The following is a 17693-nucleotide window of genomic DNA, read 5'->3' as shown; positions in this document are numbered from 1 at the left end:
TTCTTCCCTCCCTCCCATTTTCCCCTTATTCCCTTCCCCTATGACTGTTCCTGAGGGGGACCTCCTCCCCCTGTATATGCTCATAGGGTATCAAGTCTCTTCTTGGTAACCTGCTATCTTTCCTCTGAGTGCCACCAGGTCTGCTTTACACATTTTCTAAGCAGCTTGCTTGCTTTAATGCATCAACTGCCGTACATTTTCAGATATATGTGTTTTTGCCTTTATTCTCATCATCCTGTCAAGGTATCAATGACCACTCTCTGACCACAGCTGGGAGTGACAGGGCTGATGGAGCCATCCTTCGTACATCTCTGCTCCAACTCCTATAATTCCATCCGCTTTTGTGCATCTCCCAGTTTTCTGTTTTTTCTTTTTCTTTTTCTCTCTTTTTTTCTTTTTAGTCCTCATTGCTGTTTCCTCTTTAGCCTGACACCTTATCTAGATGACCCATGGCCCCAGACCAGCTCTCAAGTCTTAAAGGGGCAGTTTCATCAGGAGAGGCCGGTACATGCTTTATTTTCATTACTTCCTGGACAGAAATGCAAACAGGTAAAGCAACTCTCAATCTATGGGTAAGAGGTGGAGTTCCAGGCTTTTGTTTTCCTTGAAAAAAATTTTAAAGTTAACTAGTTAATGGATTTCCCTGAGGCATTTACTTTGTTCTCAGTCCCTTACTGTGCTGCCGCCCTCGGCCTCTTCTTAAGGACCCCTCCTCCCGACCAAGAGTGCCCTTCTGTTTCCATTATGTCTTCTATTCCTCGCCTCCTTAAGAGCTCCTCTTCCCCTCTCATGGTCCCCGGTTTCATATCACACACACGCACACACATCACTCACACATACCACACGCACACTACACATCACACACACACATCACTCACACATAGCACACGCACATTATACACACACCACACACACCACACATACCATATCTCTCTCTCACACATACATACACATCACACAAACATACCCACACACTAGACATTATACACACATATCACACACAGCACTTACCACATATACACACACACATCACACATACAACGCACAACAACACACCCACATCCACACCCACCCACCCACACATACTTTTCATATATGAGAGGAAGCATGTAGCATTTGCCCGAGTCTGGTTTATTTCACAAATACAATGATTTCCAGTTCCATTTGTTTTCCTGAATGCGCCACGACTCCTTTTCTTTACAACTGCTTAGTAAAGTAGCTATGGATGAGAAAATGATTTTCTTATTTAGAAAATTTAGAGTGAATTCGTTCTACTCAATCTTGGGAAAACATGATTGTTGTATAAAGAAGTCTGAAAAGAGAGTTGAAAGCACGTGGCCACAGTGCCGGTGTGGCTCTAAATTATTGTCTGCTTTTAACATTCACAATGTTAGCCTGATAACAAAGCTGATGTGTGTCTACCCCAGAGAGCAACCAAGTAGCCACCCACGTTTCCTTTCATCTCCTCCTCAGTGGAAAGCAGAACATTTTGGGGTAGGATAATTCCTTCAGGAACTACTGAGAGATGCCTGCATGCTAGATAGAGGCTGTTCCCGCATGAGCCGAACCAGTATGGAATCTGCTCTTCCGGCTTCTTCTTTTTTTTTTTTTTTTTTTTTGCATCTCACTCCACAGTACTGGTGGGAGAGAAAGCTATTTTCACTTAGAAATGGCACAGATAGAGCTGAGGGGATAGTTCAGTTGCTAAACTGCCTTCCATGCACGCAGAGGAGCTCATGTGCACCCCAGCATCCACATAAAAAGCCAAGTGTGGCAGCCACGTGCCTGTAACTCAGTGCTGGGGTACAGGAAGGTGGATCCCCGGAGCTCAGTGGGGGACAGAGGCAGGTGGATCCCCGGAGCTCATTTGGGGGACAGAGGCAGGTGGATCCCCGGAGCTCACTGGATAGCTATTCTGTTTAACCAATGAGTTCCAATTCCTTTCTTTTCTTTCTCTTTCTTTCAAGATTTCTTTATTATTATGTATGCAGTGCTCTGCCTGCATGTACACCTGCAGGCCAGAAGAGGGCATCAGATCCCATTACAGATGGTTGTGAGCCACCATGTGGTTGCTGGGAATTGAGCTCAGGACCTCTGGAAGAGCAGCCAGTGCTCTTAACCACTGAGCCATCAGAGACTTTAACTCACACCATCAGGTGGAGAGTAACCAAGGAAAGCATTCAGTGTCAACCTCTGCACTCTACATTCCTGTGTACTGGCATGGGCGCACACTCACGTGAACATGTACATATTACACACAGATTTACATCACAATTTTAATCAAGGTATTCAATTTTAATCAATTGTATTATGCTCTATGAATTTGAAATAATCTTCCTGGTTGAAAATTCAGGTCATTAATTTTTTTACTATAATGATAATGCTGCAGAAAACAAACACGTACATAGGATTTTAAAATACTCATTATTTCCTTGGTAAAAAATCTTAAAATTTAAGCTGGGCATGGTGGCACATTCCTGTAATCGCAGAACTTGGGGAGGCAGAGGCAGGTGGATTTTTGTGAATTGAGGCCAGTCTGGTTTACAAAGGGAGTCCAGGACAGCCAAGGCTACACAGAGGAAACCCTGTTTCAGAGGAAAAACAAACAAATATCTTAAAATTTAAAGTGGCTACTAGCTATGTTTATTTGAAAATATTTTGATTTATGAACATTTCAGAGATGACGTGAAAAGACTGCTTTCTGGAACAAAGAAAGTTCCCATTTCTCTGCACTTTTAGGTAGTATCTTAAGACAAAAAGGCATTTAAAAAGTCTTTAATTTTTTTTCTATTTCTTTTGTCTGTCACATGTTTTCATTACTAACTGTCTTAGTTTTCAATTGCTTATGTTGTCATGTCAAAACACCATGACCAACACAATATCTATATATCTATATCTATAGCTATATATTTTTAAACCCACAATTAGGACTTTTGGTTCCAGAGGATTAGAGTCCATGACGTCATGGCAGGCAGCACAGCAGCAGGCACACAGCGTGGTACTGGAGTAGTAGCTGAGAGCTAACACCTGCTCTACAGGCATGAGCAGAGGGAGAGAGAGACTAGGAATGGTGAGAAGTTTTGAAACCTCAAGCCCAGCACCAGGGCCTCACCTCCTCCAACAAGGCCACACCTCTTAGTCCTTCTCAAACAGTTTTAGCAACTGGGGACTAAGCATTCAAATATATGAGCTTATGGGGACCATTTTCATCTAATCCACCACAGTAAATTTTCTTTTCTGCTCCTGGCCATCTCCTTTAAGCGGCAGTGTGTGTACTCTTAGAATTTAACCTGAGGGAGACTTGATGTATTTTGAGACTATTGGTATACCATGTATGCTGCAATTAGTACTAATCTTTTCAGTTACTATAAGTTTTGTTTTCTCATATCAATTATGTATTGCTCTTAATGATTTCTGACTTTCACATTATAGTTAGATGAATGCTTTTTAACTCAAGATTTCATGTTATCCTAATTTGAAATTTTTATCCAGTTAGTCTTTCATCTATTTGACTGTTTTTTAATGTTTGTTATTACATGTCAAAAGGCATGATATGATGTGGGGTTGATCATATACTCACACATAATTAAATAGTACCAGCAGCAAGATTAATTGAATGGGGAACTGAACTCTCGTTTATGTATTTGATCAATGAGTAGCTGGACAAGTCTGTGGTTTGACAATTATCCTCACATTTTTATTATAAAAGTTTGATGCAGACCTTCCCTATGAGACTCTCTGAATTCAGTGCCGTTTCTGGAGGTGTAACTCATCCACCTGAGTGGTTTTGTGGTGGGGCAGTTTTGGTGATGACCATGTGTGATGAGTAACACAGTTATAAAGGTCATCAGAAAAGGGAGTCTCCCAGTGACTCAGAGCCACATGTAAAGACGCAATTCTCTCTGAGTTTCATCCTTACATGTTTCTAATTAAATGTCTCCCCCCCTTGGAGCTGGGGGGTGCTGAACCCAGAGCCTCACACTGATGCCATGACCATTAAAGGATAGGTACAGCTCCCGGGATGCGGATACACCTGGAACAATGCTTGTCTACACTTCTACATGTACAAAGGTAATCAGCGATGAAAATGAAAGCATCACTGGACATAGTTGCACTTGCGTGTTCTCATCTATACTACAAGACAGAAGCAGGTGGGGGCTGACTAGAGTTAATTCAGGCTTATCCAAGAACAAAAGAAAGCAAGTGAAAAGAACGAGTGAATAAAGCTTAGAATAAGTTACTAAGGGGTTCGATGAGTAGAAAGTGTGAGTGTGTGTGTGTGTGTGTGTGTGTGTGTGTGTGTGTGTACATGACACTGACCTAAGAGTGAGACAGGGAGACTGTTAGGGATCGGGGAATAGGAGGATAATTCCAGAAGACTTGGACATTCCTGTTCTGAGTTTCCCAGCTATTTTTCATCCTATTTTCCATTTTCCAGCAAACTTAAAAATGTTACCCTCCACATTTTAATATAAAAACCAATTTATTAAAATATAATTGATTGCATCTCACAAAATCCATCTTTTAGCCTATAACTAGCACATCATATCACGCGGCACCAGCATATAGCCACTAGGGGGATACTGAGTTATAACCATTATTAGTAATACTAGAACATCTTTACTACCTTCCAAAGAAGGCTCGTGCCCGACAGGAACCCTCATTCCAGCTTGACATGAGCTGGCCTCTGTCTGTGCCGTGAGCTTTCCTGTTCCAGACATTTAATATAAGTGAAATCATATAACATATGCCTTTCACTTAGGCCCTATTTGTGTCACGGTCATGCCATATGTCTATATCCCGTTCCCTTATATTGCTGAATAACACCACAGTGTGTGGCTCCATCACTCTTCCATATCAAATTTAACAGTTGTAGCACTAGCACACACTATTTGCTGCACTAGTTGTTTTAAGTGTACAGGCTGAAGGACACGCACATTCTCATGCCAAGGCCTCCGCAGTTTTCCATCTTCCAAACGAGAAAGTCTGAGTCTTTGGTTTTTAATTCTTCCTCTCTTCTCTAGCTCCCAACAGCCACACCATGCTCTCTGTTTCTGCAAATCTGCGTACTTATAAATCATGTAAGTAAAATCATACAACATTTCGTTCCTGGCTGATCTTGTGTAGCACTACATTCTCAGATTCATCTAGGATCACAACAGGTGACAGGGCTTCTTTCTTCCTCTTCAAGGGTAAACAGTATCCTAGGGCACCTCTACTGTATTTAAAAATACACCCCTCAGCGGATGAACATTTAGGTTGTTTTTGTTGTTGTTGTTATTAGGGACACATTTCTGTTTATTTGTAAATAAATGTTTGCATTTTCAGTTCCTTTGGTTTGGATTGCTTGGCCATATGACAACACAGTGTTTAACTTTCTGAGCCACTGCTGAACTAGCTTCCAAGGTAGCTGCACCGTTTTACATCCCCGCCAGCAGTTCGCGAGGGATTTAACTTCTTTACGCTTCCACCAATCCTTGTTACCGTCTCTCCCTTTGACCACAGCCGCTCTGCTAACTGTGAGGTCTTGTCTCACTGGGACTCTGACTTACATTTCCGTGATTGCTAGTGAACCCTGGGTTCGCTCTCTAGCATGGCAGAGAACTGGGTGTGGATACACACACACACACACACACACGCACGCACGCACGCACGCACGCACGCACGCACGCACACACGCCTGTAATTTCAGCACCTGGAAGGGAGAGATAGGAGCATCGGAAAGTCAAGATCACCTTTGGTTATGAGGTAAATTGGAGGCAAGCCTGGGGTACACAAGACTCTGCCTAGAATAAAGATATATAAGGGAGGGGGCAAGGAGGGGGGGGCGGGGCACGGGAATGCAGAATCACAGGGAAAGTTATCAGATTTGGCTCCTGCTAGCGTCAGGGAATCAGAGTAACTAGAGGGACGGGAGGCTGGCTGCTCCGGTTCGACCCACACTACTCCTGTTGATAAGAACGCTTCTAAGATAATCACAACAATGCAAGCTACCATTCTAAGTGCCTTTTCATCTGTTTTCATACTTAAGGGCAGTGGGAGGTCTGAAGATGTACATCAGTGGGTCTAGGGTGCCCAAGGGCCTGTCCGGGCTGTAAGCATCTGTGCGTGGGAGACAGAGGCAGAGAAAACTGAAGCCAGAGGTCACTCCGTCAACAGCGAATTTGAGACCAGCCTGGGTTGCTTAGGTTTCCATCTCAAAACAAAACAGTACTTGAGATACAGCTCATAGCTTTGTAAATAATTCTCTCATAACTGCCCTTAAGAGTTTCCTTCAAAAAGACACGCCTTTCAAGCCAAGCACTACGGTATACACCTTTAGTCCCAGAATGCAGGAGGCAGAGGCAGGCGGGGAGCTCTGTGAGTTCAAGGCCAGCCTGGTCTACAGAGTGAATTCCAGGATGACCAGGGCTACACAGAGAAACCTTGTCTCAAAAAATAAATTAATTAAATTAAATTAAATAAATCGCGTGTTTTGATCTCTGGTTGCTTGCCACTGAGAGACTTTTTAGGCCCCATCATGGCTACTCTGTCCTGAGAGGGCCAATTCTGAGACTCCCTGCTCTTCTGCTCGGCAGCTCGTAGCTCTGAGCTTCTCACGCTGAGTGTTTACTTCTGGCCTGTGAGGGACTGACTATTTTCTGCCACTTAGGAACTCGGCTGATTGATCTTCTGTGCTAGATGCCTTTGTGTAGAGAGCCTGAGTCACGGGCGTGTGAAGTGTTATGCACATTTTCTCCCTTCTCAGGTAACTGTGTGCAGATGGGATTACTCCCAGCCGCCAGCCCATCCCCTCTGGTCCACTGCCTCACTATAGAAGGCCACAAATGACGGTTGTGAAAGGCATCAGAGACAGCCTAAGGCTGTGGCTGCAGCTGCTGACGTGGCTGGATCTGAGGTGTTCTGCCTTTAGAACCCTGTTAAAACTGTCTAATGTGGTGGTTCTCAACCTGTGGGTTGCAACCTCTTTGGGGTCTAGTGACCCTTTCACGGGGGTCGCCTAAGACCATCAGAAAACATAGATATTTATGTTATGATTTATAACGGTAGCAAAATTACAGTTATGAAGTATCAATGAAACTAATTTTATGGTTGGGGGGGGTCACCACAATGTGAGTAACTGTACTGAAGGGTCCCAGTGTTAGAAAGGTTGAGAACCACTGATTTAATACTTGGGCCAAACACCAAAAAGCGAAATTCAATGATTTTAAATTAATTTTATTTATTATTATTACTGTGGCGGTCTGTGTGTGGCATGGGCAATGATACACAGTGGCAGCGTGGAGGTCAGAGGACAACTTTGTCCTAGGGACAATATTTCTCTATTTAACTTTGGGACTCAGGACCTGGACTCAGTTTGTCTTGTTCGGCTTTTGTGGCACTTTTTTGCACCGAGTCATCCTACCAGCCTTTCTTCCTTTTCTATTTATATTTAAGGTCACCTTGTTACATAACCCAGGCTGGCCTTGAACTTCAGGTTGTCAAGCTCTGGCCTTTAAGTGCTGAGATTAAAAGTGCGCACCACCAACCCAGCCATGACGTTGTAGCCTCCACATTTCTACCCCTAATAACAGGGATGGCCTCTCCAGTTTTAGGTCATTTTGTTGGACCGCCCGATTAGTTTACACGACTCTAGATTATTCCATAGCTCATCGCTTGTGTATCAGCTTGCAGTTCATCTTTCAAGCTAACAGTCAGCACGCAGTACCTTTATCTGAGTAGAGACCATTTATTGAGTTTGAACACATGCACGGTTTATGAACAACATATAGAAAAAGTTAAATAACCTTGAAACCATATTGGGCTGTTTGGGGGTATAATTATGAGAAATAAATGTCAGAGACAAGAATGTCCAACAAGCACAGCCCATTGTGATACATAGTCACACCACGCCATTAGCTAACGACACAAAGAATTAAATCTGCCCCATTGTTTGCATAGAAAACTTGTAAAGTATTTGGCATACGAAGTAGAATCAAACGATCATCTCCAGTATGGTTTCTGACACATAGTCTTCATTCCAGACAGACTTAGCGAAAGCTCTCTGCTATCCAACACCAGTCCGGCTGGTTACACACTCCCACACGGTATAGATTTCTTTAGGGGATAAAGGTAATAAGGAAACGACCTTTTTGCCTCAGCTGCACAGATGTGTGCAGAGCAGTAAAGCATGTCTGATTTTCACTATAGCCTAAAAGCCAGGAGAGGATTAAGTCTCACTCACCGAGGCAGAGTGTAACAGGCAGCGATAAGAAAGAAGACAGTGTTAGCATTTTGTTGCCATTAACACGAAACATCCCTAATGCTAATAATCATTTGTTAAAAGAATGAAAGTGTTTCCCACACAGTTTCTGATTGGAGTTTTGTGAGCAGCTCAGGGCCATGAGGGAGTCTCTTGCCCTTTGAGAGGCTGAGAATAGTTACGAGAGGCCATTTGTTCCTCCTGAGACTTGTGGAGATGAGTACTGAAATGTCAACCTGTGGGTAGCCATCATGTATATATACTGTTTGTGTGATTACCCAGAGATATCTAAGCTTGTTATGTGAAATTTACAAAGGTACCCTATATATTAAGGTCCTAAAAATTAAGAACACATTCAGGCGGAGTTACCACGAATGCCTACTGAAAACACATTTTTTTCAAGCAGGGGCAGAGCACGGCACTGACACTGATGACAGCGAATGACGCTGGAGAGAGCGGTTCGTCTTCAGATGCCTTGCCTTTCGTCTCTCTGCCGGATCATTTCCTGCACCTAAGGAGAACAAAAAGAGGGGATTTTGATCTACTCGGCATCACCACATCACAGGGGGTTTAATATGTAGAAGCTTAAAACACAGAAGTCCCTGAACTGAGCAAGATGAAACAACTTCATAAGTTACGCACACATGGTGTACTCTCTAGACGAGCCATGATGACACAGAGATGCAAAAGATGGATGGTTAGCTCAGTGGTTAGAGGCACCCTTCGCTCCTGCAGAAGACTTGAGTTTGGTTCCCAGCACCCCAATCTGTTGGCTCACAGCTGCCTATAACTACAGCTCCAGGAGCCCTCTTCTGGCCTCTGAGGGGCACCTGCAACTTGTGTGAACGTGCCCTTAGTCAGACCCTGCCCACCAATACAATTAAAAACAAAACAGAAACACTACTTTTAAAACACTAGTAGAAAGATCTGGGCAGGAACTGTAACAGTCAGTTTTAATTGACAAGACCTATGCCGTGTCTCTGTACAAGAGAAAGAGGGGACACTGGTGTAAATTACATTAGGAAATGTGTCAGCACTGGCTCAGTAATTACAACAAACACACCACAGACCCAAAATATGAATAGGAAGTTAGTGATGAGGCTATAGGGCTGGGATTTAGAGGGTAAACAGCTCACTCTACTCTCTGTTCCCTTTTTTTTATATAGGTCTGAAAACTGTCTTCAAGATAAACTACATCGATTTACAAAATATTCCACTAAGAAATAAAAAATATAACAGAGTATCAATTCTAAGGTGACAATGGGGAAACGAAGTGATTAAAAAAAACTAAGAATAAAATAAACAGAATAGACAGGGAGAGGGAGGCAGAGGCAGGTGGATCTCTGTGAGTTCAAGGTCAGCCTGGTCTACAGAGTGATTCCAGGATAGCTAGGGATACACAGAGAGAAACCTTGTCTTAAAAACAAAAACAAAAACAAAAAACTAAAAAAAAAAAACAAAACAACAGCAAAACAAAACAAAAAATAAAACAGAATAGGTAAGACAAATAGTGTATGGAAAACAAGATCCAAACTCAACACATCTTTAATGACAATTTAGTGAGTGAAAACTTGTTGTATTTTTATAATATTTATTTTTGAAAAAGAGCAAAATTTGCTGGTGTGGTGGCAGAGCAGGCGGATTGCTGCAAGTTTGAGGCCAGCCTGGTCTACAGATAGAGTCCAGGACAGCCAAGGCTACACAGAGAAACTGTGTCTCGAGAAACAAAAACAAAAACACACAAACAAACAACAACAACAAAGCAAAAACTCAGAGATATACTGTTAGTAGGAAATAAGGCGAAAGTTTTGGGACCGGGGAAGTTTAAAACTCATGCAGGTGAACGGATGCGCCATTTAATCATCAATGAAAGTCAGTGCTCATGGTACACCTCTTCAGTGTAATGAGTTCAAGGATCAAGGATGGAACAATTTCACGTTCCCGTGCAGCTAACAGCAGCAGCATCCCCACCGCCGCTCCAGGGCGGCACGTGGCGGGACTACCCACCGGAGACAGGCAACTGCAACACGTTGGAAGGCTCAAAGGACATGGGCATGCTGATACCATTCATCCGGTATCTACACTACTTCACCAAACTTGCAGAAGAAACCTCTTCTCTATTCTAAAAAAATCATTCACAATAATTAACCATATGCTGTGTTATAAGGAAAGTCAAGACATTTCAAATACTTGACGTCATCCAGAGTGTCCATTAAGGAAGTGGGATTGGCTCAGAAACCCAGAGACAGCCATGAACTGTAATACCTAACAATTAATAGAAATAATTCAATGTCAAAAAATCATGAGATGAAAAAGTCATTGTTAAAATTAGCAACTATTTTGAAGTAAACAAATAACAACTCAAATTTCTGTGATAGAAGCTTTAAATGGATGTTTGTTTTTCCAAAAAAAAAAAGTTTTATTTTTGTGTAGAAACACACACACACATAAAATGTAAGTAATCGGTACATATTATAGACAAAACACAAGCCCTGTTCTCTAAGTCACACACACACACACACACACACACACACACACACACACACACACACACTTATACACACAAACAAAAAAACAAAATAAAACAAACAAAAAACCAGCCAAACAAACAAAATCCCCAGCAAAAACCAAACTGAAAGAACCCACAACGACTTGCACATTCTGGGATTAGTCAAAGGCAGTCAGTGACAATGTGGGAATAATCCCTCTTTTTTTCAATTTTGAGCCAATAGAAATAATAGTCAAGGGGTGAATCAAAGTAGCTACTTCCATACAGCATTATTCTGGAGATCCCTAGCCAGTGTACTAGACTGGTTATTAACCCAACCAAAACAACAACAACAGTGACAACAACAACCAGAAAACGATTGTACAATAGAATTCTATGAAGGTGATTCATAAAGGGCAAGGCTGCTGAATACAAATAGCCAAAACACTATGAATGTAACATTAATATAATTCCTGATTGTTTCATGGTTCTTCTTGCTCCATGTAGTTTATTTTATATATGTATAATAATAATAATAATAATAATAATAATAATAATAATAATAATGTGTATGTAAAAAATTTAAATGTATATGTAATAAAATAAAAGAAAAAAGAAATAGGTAAGGGGAGTCATAGGAAACAAAGCAATCATTTAAAACTAGAAATAGTAGAAACAATTTTAGGCCTGAAGAGTGTGTGTGTGTGTGTGTGTGTGTGTGTGTGTGTGTGTGTGTGTTTTCATGCTGAAGTGGGATATGCCTATTGCTGGAATCCAAAAGGTCATGAAAAATAAGATGCCTTAAGATAAGACAGACAGATCAAAGTGCACTCAAAGGCTACAGAAATAAACCGAGCATGCGGCATGCTTTCCTTTTCTTCTTATTCTTCTTCCAGGGTACAAGCCTGACTTAGTCCCAATAGGTCAGTCTTTCTGTAGAGAAAGATGGATGTGATGAGCAAAGAGAAGACAGGCAATATATGTGATAAGACAAGGGAGCAAAAAGAGTAAGGATGGGAAAGGTCCAGAGACTGCTTGCAAATGATGTGCTTGTGTCTGCAGAAACACTCAATCCTTCAGCAAATACATCCTTAGACTCTGTCAGGTCAGTGAGGCTAATGACTCTAAGAAAAGCAAAAATATTGTATTTCTGCATGTCAGCTACTTAGATCCGGAAAAATTTAAAGTTGCTATGTACAGTGTCACCAACACTAAACGCTCATGAATAAAGCCACTAAAATACATTTATAAGGTGTGCAAATACGCCCCAGAAACCACAACAAAAATCCCATGAGTGCAGTGGTTCTCAACCTGTGGGCTGTAACCCCTTTGGGAGTCACATCTCAGATATCCTGTATATCAGATATTGATGTTATGATTCACGATGGTACCAAATTACTGTTGTAAAGTAGCAGTGAAATAATTTTATGGTTAGGGGTCACCACAACATGAAGAATTGTATTAAAGGATCACAGCATTAGGGAGGGTGAGAACCCCTGCTCTGGTGTATGAAGTCTCTTCGTAGACCAGGCTGGCCTCGAACTCACAGAGATCTGCCTGCCTCTGCCTCCCGAGTACTGGGATTAAGGGCGTGCGCCACCACGCCCAGTCTCATGAGCAATTCTTATAACTAATATGGAAATAGAGGCCCAAAGAAATCAAAGATAAGCTAAAGGAAGAATAAAGTGGGCCAACTTTCTCTACTAGGTACTGAGTTATCCTACCCATAACAATTGTCTTATTTTGAAACAGTTACAAATAAATATGCTGAATGAGTGAAATACAGATCGGTGTGCAAATTATGGCCTTTCCTAAGAGGCAATGGTTTCTGGGTAAATGAAGAAGTGAATCTTTACCTAATCTCATATTATATACAAAATTAATTAAATATTGTAGCGATAGAGTGAAAGGTAACAAACAAACCCTGCTTCATCACACACACACACACATACACACACACACACACACACACACACACACCTGCAAAGTAATGTAGGGAATTATAGTCAAAAGTGAGTGAAATTTTTAGCATGTGATGATGGAAGTATTAATCATAAAGAAAAATACCATTACATTTGATATTAAATTTAAGGATTTCTCCTTCTCAAAAGAGCTTTTATCCTTCCTCCCGTTTTCCCTCTAGACTCCTTATGCTTCACCCAGTGTTTGGCTGTAATCCTCAGCATCTGTTTTGAACCCAGCTGGGTGGAGCCTCTCAGAGGACAACTCTGCTAGGCACCTACCTGCAAGCGTAGCAGAGTGTCATGAATGGTGTTGGGGATTGGCTCTCTCCCACGGGGTGGGACTTGGGTTGGGCCAGGCATTGGTTGGACATTCCCTCAGTCTCTGTTCTGTCTGTTCTGTCTTTATCCCTGCACACCTTGGAGTCAGGGTGAGTTTTAGATCAAAGTTTTTGCGGGTGGGTTGGTGTTTTCCTCCCTTCACTAGGTGTCTTGTCTAGTTAGAGGGTGTCCTCGTCAGTCTCCATGGCCCCTGCTACTAGGAATAGCGCCTATAGTTCCCCTCATGTCCTCCCAGAGGCCTATTCTGACTTAGGTCTCCAGCTTGGACCTAGAGGTGACAAGAGCTCCACAAGAGGACCAACATCCAGTTAACGAGGGCCCAGAGGGGCCTGTGGAGTCTGAAGCACCAAGGACCATGCATGGGCTGGACCTCAGTCCTTTACATAGATGTAGCCAATGGGCAGCTCAGGCTTTATGTGGGCCCACTAGTAAGGGGAGAAGGGGATTTCTCTGACATGGACTTTTGTTGCCTGCTTTTCAATCACTTCCCTGACAGGGACTGCCTTGCCAGGCCACACGTGAAGAGGACGAACTCATGAAGCAATACTATAGAAAAGTAAGTTTTTACAACTGGTCAGTAAACAGATGGAAAAACACGCAACTTTCTATTAGCTAGGAAAAGGCAAAAGGACACAGTAAATTTTACTACTTGCTTACATGAAAAGCCAAGGCTAAGTACAGTGACAACAGTGAGCGGTGGTAAAGCTACAGAGCTGCTGGGGAGGGTGTAACCTAGCACACTGATGCTAGAAACTGGAAACAATCCACCTGAAGCTAAGCAAACACATGTTCTATAGCCTAGTGATCAAACAGCCAAGAAAAAATGTGCCAATGAAAGCCATTGCATGTGAAAGCTTATAACAAAAATTTTTTTGTTAATAGTCCAAATTGGAAATACTCTACTTGTCCATGAAAAAGAGAATGGATTGGCCACAGTATTCTCCATGATTAATAGCATCCAGGGGTGAAAGTGGATGAATAGCTACATGCAATATGTGGATCCATCTCACAGACAGAATTTTGGGCAAAAGAGGTAAGACAAAAACCAAAACAAGACAAAACAAAACAAACAAACAAACAAAAACCCTGGCTCTAGATGATTCAATTCAAAAGCAGTTCAGAGAGCTCACGGGTCTAAACAAGAGTGTTTCATGACTCATGATCACCAGTAAACATTTAAAGACAAGCGAGCAAGTGAGTGAGAGAGTGAGAGAAACTTCTCTGATGTTGGGGATGTTCTTTGTCTGTTTGAGCCAGGGTCTCACTAAGTAGCCCTAGGTGGCCTTGAAGTCATGGAGATCTGCCTGCTTTTGCCTCCTGAGCACTGGCACTAAAGATGTGAGCCACCATACCTAGCCCTTGTTGTATGTTTTAAGAAACACTCTTGAATGAAGGCTGCCAGTACATTTCCTTTGTGGTTCATGGTTTGCTTTGTTCATCTGGCTGCACACATGCCGTTTTCCAACACTGAGAACAGAAGTGTTGCTTCACTCTCCCACTCCATACCTGGCCTAGCATGAAATCCAAGGGATCGTCTGGCTTTTCATAGACTAGGTTTTCAGTGATCTGCTGAGAGAAAGCACAACGTACCATACTTTGGTTCTGAGAGGTTTGTAGTCTGTATCCCACTACCCTGGGATATCTCATAGCCATCTTAAAGACATTCATATGTCTTCTAACATCTTTCTTTAAAAAAAATTTATTTATTTATTATTAAGTATACAGTGCTTTGCCTGCAGGTACACCTGCAGGCCAGAAGAGAGCATCAGATCACATTACAGATGGTTGTGAGCCACCATGTGGTTGCTGGAAATTGAACTCAGGACCTCTAGAAGAATAGTCAGTGCTCTTAACCTCTGAGCCATCTCTTAGCCCACATCTTTCTTTTAAAAAAATGATTTATTTATTTTTATTTTATGTGCATTGGTATTTTGCCTGCATGTATGTCTGTGTGAGGGTATCAGATGTTGGACTTATAAGACAGTTGTGAGCTGCCAGGTGGGTGCTGGGAATTGAACCCAGGTCCTCTGGAAGGGCAGTCAGAGCTCTTAACTGCTGAGCTATCTCTCTAGCCACCTTGCTTTGTTTATTTGGATGAAATCAGGCAAATTAAGATCAAATTTGGAGGGATCAAAATTTAACAATAAGTAGCCATGTTTTTTTTTGGTTGTTTGCAAGACCAAAGAGGTGGTCTCAAATGCCCTTGATGGGTGTAACATCATGGTGTCGTTTTCATGCTGTTTCTCATCCACTCCTTTTCTTAATTCCTGACACAGACTGTGCTCCTCCACCCTGCCCCAACCCTTTTCAGCAAACTGTCTCCTACCACCTTTAAAGTCCACAGTCAGGAAGGAAGGTTGAGCACCAGGAGCTTTACCTGGAACACCTGGAGAATGCTGTGCTTCTCCATGTAGCGTAGCGCAACTTGATAAGGGTCTTCAAAAACGATGGGAGGAAACCGCCTTCTGGGAGTGTGGCTGGGCCTTTGTGAGCCCTTTCTTTGCTCAAATTCTGCAGTAACATCCTGAAATTAAAAGATTACCCCAAACATTTATTTTTTTAAATAAATCTAAAAGTAATCACATGGTTGTTGTTGTTGTTGTTTTGCTGTTGTGATCAGTGGGAATCTAGATTTGATGAAATTTAACACCAAGGAATTTAACACTTAAGGAAGATGCTGGCTATGCTACTTTCATCAAGTGTGTGTGGGGTTGGGGGGTGGGGGGAAGGAGAGAGAGAGACTAATGACCTTAAGGGTTCCTTACAGAAGATGGATCAAACATTATTTACAGAAGCATGGCTAGCTTTCCAATAGTTACACCACTAAAGAAAATATATTTGTCCCAGTAACCCCACTATCTATATATCCTCAGGGACAGTTCAGGTTGTTGTTGTTTTTTTTTTTTTCTGAGACAAGGTTTCTCTGTGTAGCCTTGGCTGTCCTGAACTCCCTTTGTAGACCAGGCTGGCCTCAAACTCACTTGAGATCCGCCTGCCTCTGCCTCCCCAAGTTCTGGGATTGCAGGTGTGCACCACCATGGCCAGCTAGGGCCAGTTCATTGAGAGGTCTAACTCATCCTTAAGCACTGTAAAGCACACCTCAAAACGCGGAGGGAAGCTGTCTTCGGTTTATCTACTTTGAATACTTTCTCTTACACAAGGATTTCCAGGTACCTTCAAATTCCCTTGCTATGGTAGAAACCCAGGGTGTGATGTGATTTAGCGGTCCAGAGTTAGTGGTAGAACTGGAAACATTGGTTTCCCAAGTCCTGGTTCACCAATCCTTCCTCAGTGGCAGGAGGATCATCAGAAGGCAGCATATCTCTTTTGTGCCACGCCTTCTTGAAACCTATGGGTTGCTTATATAAGATGCTAGTCATGTGGGTTTATTTCTCATCTCTGACTTAGCATGAATCTTTCTATCTGGTGATCTTGCTCCCAACCCCACAGGTTCTATCTCGGCCTCCAATTTCCCTTTTACCTACAGTAATGATTTCTGTGGTTTGATATTTCTCTTGACTGGACGAATAGTACACTTTGGTTGTGATGGAAGGCAGCTTTTCATATGAGGACTGGGTGTCACTGGTGAATTCGGTGTCGGGTAGGTTGTAGCCTTGGATAGTGCCTGAGCTTTCTGTTTCCCCTCCAGTTGAAACTTTGGATCTGATTTCTGTTGGACTATCTTCAAACATGCACGGCTGGATTTTTTGGTCAGCTGCTTGGACCTCTTTGTTGTCTTCGGATGACGATTGGTTGTCGGACTGGCCAAGTGTTTTGTAGTATGAGTGATAGTCAACCTCTTTTCCTCTTCTTGCACGTTCATAGTCTGTTTCCTCATCCTCACTAAACCGGTATTCATCAGTAAAGTCTTCAGTCTGGTAACCATCTTGGTTGTATACTTGGCGCTGACTCTTTCCTGGTACTCTAGACTCTGATGGAACCTGGTCAGCATACTCCAAAGTTCCTCGGTCAGTCCGCTCAGAGGCTTTCCCCTCAAGGGGACTGGGCAATTGTTGGTTAGGTGACTCAGAAGTTCTTCTCTCAGCTAGGCCAGATGATCTGCGGTCGATCTGCTGAGATGCTTTCCTCTCAGCACGGCCAGGCGATCTGTGTTCAGTCAGCTCTTCAGAGGCTCTTTGTTCAGTCCGTCTAGACCCTGTGCTATCACCTTGGCTGGATGCCTGATCGCCAGTTGACTCAGATGATCCAACCCCGGCATGTTCAGAACCTTTGTTAGTCGCCTGGCCTGCTCCTCCTTCTCCCTTGGTCTTCCGGTTATCTGGGAGTTGAGCCGCGTTTTCATGGTTGGATGATTCGTCAGGGGCTTCTTGAGGAGGCTCATCCATTTTCTGCTACACCTCTGACTGGCCTTAGTTGCTCGGCACTGTGGGTGGGGCCTGGGTTTGGTTGTCTAGGCAACCTGCCTGTGAGCTTGTGATTCTGTTGGGCTTTGTTCCGCCTGCCCCTACTGTGGCAGCCCAGAGTAGGTGGTTGGATATCTGGCTGGCGCTTGGGCGACAATCACTATCAAAAAGGACGGTTGCTCCTAGGTTATGCAGTATGAGCAAGTGCTAGGACACTGTGTCCCGAGAAGAGGTCAATCCCATAGGCTGGCAGTCTGCATTCCCTATCAGTGCCTAGCAGCGAGGCCTCCTCGCTT

General features: G+C 42.9%; 1 protein-coding gene across 8 annotated transcripts; it reads right to left on the bottom strand.

Moving 5' to 3' along the window:
• Nucleotides 1-7722: 7722 nt before the first annotated feature.
• On the bottom strand, nt 7723-17423 carry TEX55 (testis expressed 55). Of its 8 annotated transcripts, none has more exons than XR_014783084.1 (4): nt 16519-17423; nt 15411-15557; nt 14386-14602; nt 7723-8753 (listed from the first exon to the last, which is right to left on the bottom strand). XR_014783084.1 is itself a non-coding variant. In XM_084801300.1 (4 exons), the coding sequence occupies exons 1-4, from the start codon at nt 17377-17379 to the stop codon at nt 8709-8711; spliced, it is 1116 nt and encodes a 371-aa protein (XP_084657426.1). In that variant the 5' UTR covers nt 17380-17423; the 3' UTR covers nt 7723-8708. The 8 variants fall into 8 exon arrangements, 6 of the variants coding, with proteins under 6 accessions (XP_084657426.1, XP_084657427.1, XP_084657430.1 ...); XR_014783085.1 differs by having other exon boundaries at nt 14386-14599; XM_084801300.1 differs by having other exon boundaries at nt 14540-14602.
• Between the last annotated feature and the right edge of the window lie 270 nt (nt 17424-17693).

Source organism: Acomys minous (assembly GCF_964271855.1).
Source record: "Acomys minous genome assembly, chromosome: 11".
NCBI lineage: Eukaryota > Metazoa > Chordata > Mammalia > Rodentia > Muridae > Acomys > Acomys minous.
The sequence above is the reverse complement of the archived record's forward strand: the minus strand, read 5'-3'. Positions and strand labels throughout refer to the sequence as shown.

Coding starts and splice junctions, on each gene's coding strand:
- TEX55 (XM_084801300.1), bottom strand. CDS start 17,379: ATGGATGAGCCTCCTCAAGAAGCCCCTGACGAATCATCCAACCATGAA. Junction 15,558..16,518: donor AAACCACAGAAATCATTACT/GTAGGTAAAAGG, acceptor TTTTAATTTCAG/GATGTTACTGCAGAATTTGA. Junction 14,603..15,410: donor GCATTCTCCAGGTGTTCCAG/GTAAAGCTCCTG, acceptor GCTTTCTCTCAG/CAGATCACTGAAAACCTAGT.